Here is a 9,440-nt window from a genome sequence, read left to right on the forward strand (position 1 = left end):
TTTGAACTGGCCGGTTCCAGTTCAGATTCGGCCGTCCGATTCCCGTCTGGTTCGGCAGTTTGCTTCCGGTTCACGTCTGAGCGGTTTCTGTATATGTACCGAATCATTTCCCTTACGCTCTGCGATGAGACGTTAATGAGAACGGCGCCATTGAATGGAGAGTACAGCATGAAATTCATTCATTTAAGATCCAAGGAATGAAGGAGGTTGTGAAGGTAAGAGGAACATTGCGGTGGTCAGGGAGTGATCAAGCTGTCCGCGCAAGGTCTGTCGAACAATGGCGTGCACGGGATGGACCAGGCAAAGATTGAAGCAGCAAGTCAGCAACAAGGAAGGGTACGAAGCTTGGTTGGAAGATTTAATGGTGTTCCCCGGCGAAAGAAGAACATTGACCGGCGATAGGACTTCACCAGAATCTATCTCGTTAACCTCTGAGGCGGAACTTCTTGCCGAGGTGATGCCAGCAGAGAGACCTGATTCGGATCTCATCAACCGATTCGCGACTTGAATTCAGACCCGAGGATCAACTGGAAAGAGGCTGGAAAGAGGGTTAACCATAGTCATTGCATGGTGGGCTGGTGGCCATGGAAAGAGCTTCTCGGCGCTAAGGTTCAAAATTCTGAGAGAGGAAAAATCAATTTGGGGTTTGGTTCGGGCGGGTTGGGGTAGTGGGTTCGGGTAGGGTTTTTGGGCTTAGCCCAAGACCAAAAAAAAAATTGTGAAAATCGAATTGGTCATTGAATTACTCCAATTACTAAGTCATTGATTTAAAAGTTCAATAGTAGTTTAACTTTTCAAAGGATGTCTATGGAAAGTTGTTAAGTCTTCGCCTATCAAAGAATGCCTTTTTGATTGTGTAACCTTGTTTGTTTGACCAAAAAAAAAAAAGATTCTGGTGTTTGTCAAAGTCAAATTTCTACTTAGAAAAAAATGAAAAATTACTATCAAACGGTACCAAAATGAGTGGCGCGTTTTTACCTGCAGCCACCGTTTACGTGTTACCATGGATGACGTTCTCCATTGAAATCTTCAGTGCATAACCAAACCAAACCAAATTACGGATCTCTCTCTCTCTCTCTCTCTCGTTGCAGTGTAGCTCTCATATCTGCAAATGGCCGATGCTCTACTTGGAATTGTCGTTGAAAACTTGCACACTTTTCTGCGGGACCAGCTCGCAACCTTCTATGGTGTTCAATCGCAGATCCAAGAACTATCCAGTAATCTCACTGCAATCCATGCTGTAATTCAAGATGCTGAAGAGAAGCAGATACGAGCCACGCCGTTAAGGATTAGTTGAACAAGCTCTCTGATGCAGCCCACGTGATCGACGATTTGCTGGATGAGTGTTCAATAAAATTTAACGCTCAGCAAATCCCGCACGGAAATTGTTTTCTTGTTTCAATCCAGAGATGATTTTGTTTAGTTTGATATTGATAAGAGGATGAAAGTTATTGGAGATAGGTTCTGCCAGATTGATGAAGAAAGAAGAAGGTTTGAGTTGCAGCCAGGGGTTGTAGAGAGGCTTCAAGAAGATGAGGAATGGCGCCAGACGAGTTCTCTCATCACGGAGCAGAGAATTTATGGTAGACACCAGGCATTAGAGACTATTGTAGAGGGTGCAGAGGAAAAGGCTTTTAAGTCCTTGAAGAAGCTGACTTTGTTCCGGTTGCCAAATTTGGAGAGGATGCTGAGAGATGAAAGAGCAGACTAGCAGAGATGCTCCCACTTCTTTCTGAATTAAGCATCTCATGTGTCCCCAAATTAAAATTGCCTCACCTTTCGATCTGTTTCACAACTTCAAATTCAAGGATTGAGGTCTGTATTTGATTATAATGGTAATAAGGGCATTGCTTCCTTCCCTGAACCGATTTTAAGACCCTAAGAATTGAATATTTCTATGAAAAGGTATTACTAGATGAACTTGAGTCTCTTTCAGAGAATGTGTTGCAAGGTCTGAGTTCTCTTCGAATTTTGAAGATTATGTGCTGTGATAGATTAAATTCCTTGACAGAAGGTATGAGGCACCTAATGCATCTTGAGCGCCTTGAGATTTGGGCTTGTCCAGAGCTGGTAGCTCTGCCAAGTAGCATGAATCAGCTAACTTCCCTTCTTGATGTTACAATATTTGGTGAGGACAATAACCCTATCATACCAGAAGGGTTACAATACATCCCTTCCCTCCAAATTTTGACTCTATATGATGTAGATTCATTGCCAGAGTGGTTGGGACATGGCTTCTCTTCCACAGTTACACATTGGTTTGTGTCCTGAGTTAAGGTCACTGCCCAGTGGCTTTCGGCACCTGACCAACTTGCATAAGCTATACATTAATGAGTGCCCGAAGCTTGCAAAGCAATGCAAGAGAGAAGCTGGGGAAGACTGGCAAAACATTGCTCACATCCCACATTTCGAATTGGTTGCAATGCAGTAAGAGACATTTTGTGGTAAATTCATCTTTGTTTCCTTTCTTCGTTTTCCATTGATTTGTCGCATCTGTCCTTGTAAAATAATATCCTATCTTTTGAACGATATTTCAAATCCTTTTTGCAGATAAAATCAGTACTAAATGGAATCCAAGGAAGTCAACCAGAGATCAGAGTTATTATCTCACTCCAGATTACGAATTTGACAGAATGGTTGATCAGCTCTGAGTGAAAAGCAAATAGATGGAACCAATATTTGCACATGTCATTGCCATGTTCTGCAACATAAAGAATTTTACTTGTGGACGAGGCGACCAGCCACTGAAACAATGGTTAGCATTGGCCATTGAGTAACATAACTCTTTCAATTTTTACTTTTTATTTTTTATTTTTTTTAATCTTGAAGAAATGTTTATCTATTCCAGTAAATGCCAAATGAGTGACTTAATTACTATGCATTCTTGTTTTAGATAAGTCTAAGAATGGTCGAGCTAAATAGATTTACTAAATTGCATGACTCGAATTTCCGTTCCCTGATATTATTTGTGATCGAGTTATAAGTTGATGGATTATGTTATTGTTTGGTTAGGATATCTTAGAATAAATCTTCTTTCTTATATAGAATAAAAAGAAAGGGCAAAATGAAAAGCTATACCATCTTACTGATATGACAGATATAGTATGTAGACCATAAGTAAAACCTTTTTCCTCTATCAAGATTCCAACATGACTTTATTGGATCTGGAAGTGCACATATTTGGAGTAGCATTTGGCTGTACGATACAAAAGCATCGCCTACCTATCATATTCTCCCCCTTAATAAGCAAAGTCGGCTCTTGTGATTGACATATATCTAATTTAGTTTTCTAGGTTAGTATTAGATTGATTCTATCATTATGTATAAAGTTTGTAGGCTCATCCAGTCGTATACATTTCAGACTGATCAATTATATAGAAGTTTTCTTTGTTTTCCTAATTTCCTTTCATAACCATAACCTATCATTTTCTATGATGATTAGCCATGATTCTTAACAAGAAGATACCAAGGTTTGCATCTTTATTTGTTGGTTTCATTCTTACTACTATTAAAATAGTCACAATGATTCAGAAGTTGGAATATTGATGAATGTTTCCACCAAACCAATAGAAAGAGTAAACTAAGTTAAACTTAGCTAGCAAACTGAGTTGCATTTCATGTAAGTAGATTTGGCCTACAATACATAAGAATTCAAAGACTTGAGTAGTGTATCAGTATCTCACACTGAAAGAGGGTAGACATAAAGTCAAAGAATAGAAAAATAAGGCAGTACCAATTATATTGACTACCAAAAACACAGAAACTATCACAAACACTAATCTGATAATGCAAAAATTCATGCGCTTTGAAGAGACAGTAAACAAACACGAAAGAAAATAATCAATTTTTGATCGCACAATTTTTTATGGTTGATTATCTGAAAAGCAATGATGGATTTGAGTTGAGAATACATTGAGAGTGGTGTCGTCCTCTTTGTGCAAACCTGTGAATTTGCAATCCAAACTACCCTCTCTAAACTCACAAATTCTTGCTTTAATCTCTGAAAATGGCAACTGATGCTTTGCTTGGAATTCTCATTGGAAACTTGAACACTTTTGTCAAGAATGAGATTGCAGCACTTTCGGGTGTTGACTCACAGATCCAAGAGCTGTCTGATAATCTCGAGGCAATCCGTGCATTGTTCCAAGATGCTGCAGGGGAGCAATTTACAAGCCATGCCATGAAGGACTGGCTGAAGAAGCTTTCCGATGCTGCATATGTGTTGGAAGATATCTTGGAAGAATGTTCAATGGAATCCAACCGTCTTAAAAGTGAAGGGTGGTTAGCCTGCTTCCATCCCAAGACTATTTTGTTTCGTCATGCTATCAGCAAGAGGATGGAAGACATGGTCGAGAGGTTCCAGCGTATTGATGATGATAGGAGAAGGTTTCAGCTGCCTCTGGGAGTCAGACAGAGGCAACAAGAAGATGATGATCTGCGGCAAACTAGTTCTGCCATCACTGAGCACCAGATGTATGGAAGAGACGAAGATAAACAGAAGATTGTAGAGTTTCTTACAAAGCACGCCAGTAGCATTGATGGCCTCTCTGTATCCCATTGTTGGCATGGCGGGACTTGGAAAAACAACACTTGCTCGATGGGTCTTCAATGATGAGAGGGTGATCCAGCATTTTGATTTGAGAATTTGGGTTTGTGTTTCCACAAACTTCAATATCATGAGAATTCTACAGTCCATTGTAGAATCCTCCACTGGAGTGAACCTAAACCTCTCAACTTTAGAAGCAATGCAAAAAATTCAACAAGTGTTGCTGGGCAAACGGTATTTGCTTGTTCTAGATGATGTGTGGGACAATGTCAAATGGGAGGACTAAAAGTCTGTGTTGCATTGTAGCGGAACCAAAGGTGTCTCAATTTTGGCCGCTACGCGAGATCAAAAAGTTGCATCCGTCATGGGAGCATGCTCTACGCATGACTTGCAGCCTTTGTCTAAGGACGACAATTGGTTATTGTTCACACACTATGCATTTGGTGCAGCCAACAAGGAGCATGAAGAGTTGGCGGAGATGGGCAAAAAAATCGTGAAAAAATGTGTAGGTTCTCCTCTGGCAGCTAGAGTTCTTGGAAGTCTTTTTCGCAATGAAAAGGATGAAAAACAGTGGCTCGATGTGTTGAAGAGTAAGTTTTGGGATATTGATGATCTCATGGGTGCTTTGAGAGTAAGTTTTGTGTTTCCACTCGCATATAACCCTCTTTAATATGACCAATTATGGCAAAATTGAACTTCAACGTTGTTCATAAAACTTGCATCCATTTGTAGCAAGATACTGTTTGGCTTTTTCCACAACCTGAAAATTCTATGTTCAATCATACTGAGACATCTCTTCATTTTTTTTCATTGAAGCTGAGGTTGCAGCGTAGGCATGAGTGCATGCAAATCACCCTTGAAGAAGAAAGTAGTTTTCCGGTTCTATTAAGATTCCCAACTTTCTTGACCTTTCATATTCAAGTTCACATATTTGAAGAAGTGTTTTGCTGTTAGTTTTGCATTGAAGTACTACCTTCTCATATTCTGCCCCTCAAGCAAAGTGGCTCTGGTGTGTGTTTTGCATTGACCTTTTGAGACAATATACTATGTTGGAACTTTATATTTTGAATATGTGGTCCTATTTTTTATTATTTATGATTATTAGTCTAAGTGGTACTTAGATTAGTTTGTAAAGGTTGGTGAAGGAATCTGTATTGGACAGTTATTTTGTATCTCTTTCTTTGAAGTACCTAACTTTTTATGACTGAAGTGAAGGCAGGTATGTGGTTGTTATATTTCCTTGTATCATATTTATATGGTTATGAAGTTTTCAACAGAGCTGAATTGAAAAAAAGGCAACCTGCAACTAACTATTTTTCAATAAAACTGGATAGGTAATAGATGAACAAGAACCTAAAGAGAAATAGATTTAGGGTGAGGATGAGGAGGTAGATTTTGAATTGTGACAGAATGCATCAAAGTAGCACAAAGTTAAATTTAGTGTGATTTGACAAAAATAGTTGCTTATTGGAACTAGTGATAAGCCTAATTATAAGAATCCCACCCACTTCATTTACAACACATAGGTACCAACTGCATCAAGATGGTTAAATTCTTAAAGTTGTCGCATAATTGGAAATAAAATTTAAGCTTTTAGTTCTAAAATTCAAAATCCATTAGAATTCTGCCTATGCTCTATGGCATATATTTTTTTATTTCATAAAAATATATTTTAGTAAACCCTGAATGGTCATTGTCAAAATTCATAAATATCTAAAGATTCGAATGAAGTATTAAATCAACATGATAATTAATAATTCTTTTGTTGATCCCTTTGTTGAAAACTTTTTGTCCCACAACATTTAACAAGTGACTATTTTTTGTTCAAAATATTTAATTATTTAATATTTACTTCTTAAAAAACTAATAAGATGCTTGAGATATGATTTCATATAATAAATAAACATAAGAAAGTAGCATATATTTGATAAGATATAATGTAAAAATGAAAGCAATTTAAATTAATAGAGTATATAGCAGGGGTGAGAAGATATGATATATAGATCCAATGACTCAATGAGACTGACTATAAAAATGGATAGTTAATGCGTAATTAGGGGTGTATATGGTAGAATGAAATTTGGTTTGTCTTAATCTAAATTCGATCTTAAATAATGATCGGATTTATTTTTGAGATTCTTACCGATTTTAAATTTGGTAAAATCATGCTATTTTTGAATTACACTAAAATCGAGTCTAGACCGATAAAATCTGAGTCTTAATAAATTTATGTTAAAAAAACCCTGCAAAGTGCGCCTTCGCAGTGGAGGCAGGAAAATTTCTAGGATTCATGCTAACACAAAGAGGGATTGAAGCCAATCCCGACAAGTGTAGAGCTATCTTAGAGATGAAAAGCCCGACTTGTTTGAGAGAAGTCCAACAGCTGAATGGCCGACTAGCAGCTCTCTCCAGATTTTTGGCGGGATCAGCATTAAGATCCCTTCCACTGTTCTCCCTACTGAAAAAGGGGCACCAGTTTGAGTGGACTCCCGAATGCGAGGAGGCGTTCCAGGAGTTCAAAAAGTTTTTGAGCCAACCTCCTATCTTGACCCGACCTATAGCCGGAAAAAACCTCATCCTATACCTCTCCGTGGCAGACAGGGCTGTCTCAGCAGCCTTGATAAGAGAAGAGGAGGTCAGGCAACACCCAATCTACTTCATCAGTAAAGTTCTACAGGGCCCTGAGCTAAGGTACCACAAATTAGAAAAGTTTTCCTACTCCTTAGTAATAGCCTCTCGAAGGCTACGGCCTTACTTTCAGGCTCACACAATAAGAATCCGCACGAACCAACCCATGAAGCAGATCCTCCAAAAAACGGATATTGCAGGAAGAATGGTACAATGGGCAATAGAGCTCTCCGAGTTCGACTTAAAGTATGAAACTCGGACGGCGATTAAAGCCCAGTGCCTCGCCACCTTTAGAAGCCTGGTAGCCAGTATGAAAATTAAACACCAGTTCACCTCGGTGGAACACCCACAAGCCAATGGGCAAGCCGAAGCAGCCAACAAAGTCATTCTGGCAGGGCTGAAGAAAAGGTTACAAGACGCGAAAGGGGCTAAGGGAAATAAATTAGCAAAAGCCCTTAGTAGCAATAAGGTACCTCTTCAATTAATAAAGAACTCTTTCATTTTAAATATCTCTTTCAAAATTCCCTTTTAAATTTTCTTTCTATGAAACGCGCCGATTTAAGCTCGACAAAACGTAAAAATCCCATGAACCGACCTAGATGGTCGTCAGGATAAAACGACGAGGTACAAGTCGGTGTAAAGAGGCTATAGAAGTCGATCATGATAAACTCGGGATCGGTCCGACTCACAGGACGGAATGCGAAACCGAGTACAATTAAAATGAATCGCAAAAGTAGCCTAAGTCACGAAAAACTCAATAAAACAAAATTGAGTACTAGGAATACCAAAAGAGATAAGGAAAAACTAAGAAAAAGGCTGCCTTGAGAATCAAGGAAATTCAGAAAAGCAGGCAAATCCCAAAGAAAAGATTTTTTTCCAAAAAGATCAAAGAGTCAAAGGAACCACGAAAAGCATGCGCGCATAAGGTAACTCAAAACCCTTATCCAAAAAGGGTATTTATCTAACGATAAATTAAACCCCTATTAAAAAGGGGCATTACTGTTTTGTTTACGGCCTTAAAAGGCCAAAAAATTGTTCAAAACACCAACAAATAAATATAAAGAGTTCAAAAAAGAGGGGCCCACAAGCCGGTCCCCGATAGCCAAAAATCACTTTTTTAGATCACCACCAGCAGGATCAGGGGGAACGCCAGGAGTAGGAGTTGAAGAGGAAGTCGGAGGAACGGTAGAAGAACTCGGAGCGTCCTTAGAGCGAGGAGGGGACTCTACGATCCTCTGCCCCCGAGTCTTTAAATCAGACTCAGATTCCACTATGGGGGCAGGAGGATCCACGATGGCACCATCAATAACAATCTTATCAGGGTCCAAAGGAGAAAGGTCCAAGTCAGGAGCAATAACTCTGACATGTTCCTTGAAAATCCTCCAGGCCTCATCAGCACCATCCGCAATAGAGTCCTCCAACTCGGTGTAGGCCTTCCGAGCGTTCAGTAAGTCGTTCTTTACAGACACAAGATCAGCAAATAAACTATTATAGCTGGCTTGCGCTGCCTTCCTCAACTCCACCTCCATGTTGCATTGGGCTTGCAACTTCTGCCCCTTCTCTCGGAGGCTGTTCCTCTCCCCCTCCAGTTTGGCAACTTTCCCCTCCAACTCCTTCTCATGCTCCTGATATATACGAAGCCTACCCTCCAGCTCCTCGACCCTCGAGGTCGTCCCTAAAGAGCTGATGGGAGTCTTCTCAAATATATCCAAGAGTTTGCCACAAACCCCCGCCGTCTTGAGACTCTCCTCAACCACAGTAGTGAGGTAGTGTCGAACAGAAACATCATCCATACTCATACGAGCATGAGGATAGATGTTCTTTCGGACGAACGCAAGAGCGTCCGCCTCACCAGAAGCGCCAGACTCTAAGGTCTTGCGCTTCTTTGGTTCTGGTTCGGGAGTAGGTCGGACGGAAAAACACCTTCAAAAACCAAAAAGAGATGGATTTGAGGTGAATTCCGTAGATTAAAATTCGTTACTACATACTCCAGAGCATATTTTTATATAAATCAAATTGATCAAATTTAAATTATTAGCAATAAGAATAAATTGAATTGATATGATTCGATTTAGTATGAATGTAAGTTTGCTTTAAAGTAAATCGATCCTATCAAATCAAATTTATCCTTATTTTTAGTAATTAAAATTTGATTAATTCGATTTATTCGATTTACTATTTGTATACCTAAATCAAATTGATCTAAATCGAATTGAATCAATTTGATTTATATAAAAATATGCTCAAAACATGCACGTAATGAATT

The 9,440-nt window shown here is 39.2% G+C and overlaps 1 protein-coding gene and 1 long non-coding RNA gene across 4 annotated transcripts in view; both read left to right on the forward strand.

Moving 5' to 3' along the window:
* The window catches only part of LOC107642415, a 7,771-nt gene extending 4,326 nt beyond the window's left edge, over positions 1–3,445 (forward strand). The window contains exons 2-4 of one of the 3 annotated variants that reach the window (XR_001620665.2): positions 1,916–2,444; positions 2,551–2,755; positions 3,046–3,445. This is a non-coding gene — a long non-coding RNA (uncharacterized LOC107642415). Of the gene's footprint in view, positions 1–1,449; positions 1,836–1,905; positions 2,445–2,550; positions 2,941–3,045 lie in introns of those variants that run through there. The other 2 variants (XR_002362258.1, XR_002362257.1) reach the window with 2 other exon arrangements.
* Positions 4,007–4,612, forward strand: LOC107639940 (disease resistance protein RGA2-like). Its single transcript, XM_021122691.1, has one exon. The coding sequence runs from the start codon at positions 4,007–4,009 to the stop codon at positions 4,610–4,612; it is 606 nt and encodes a 201-aa protein (XP_020978350.1).

The sequence above is a fragment of the Arachis ipaensis genome, chromosome B05 (genome assembly GCF_000816755.2).
Source record: "Arachis ipaensis cultivar K30076 chromosome B05, Araip1.1, whole genome shotgun sequence".
In the NCBI taxonomy this organism is placed as follows: domain Eukaryota; kingdom Viridiplantae; phylum Streptophyta; class Magnoliopsida; order Fabales; family Fabaceae; genus Arachis; species Arachis ipaensis.

What these genes read in the sequence shown, in the direction of transcription:
- LOC107639940 (XM_021122691.1), top strand. Translation starts at nt 4,007, where the DNA reads ATGGCAACTGATGCTTTGCTTGGAATTCTCATTGGAAACTTGAACACT.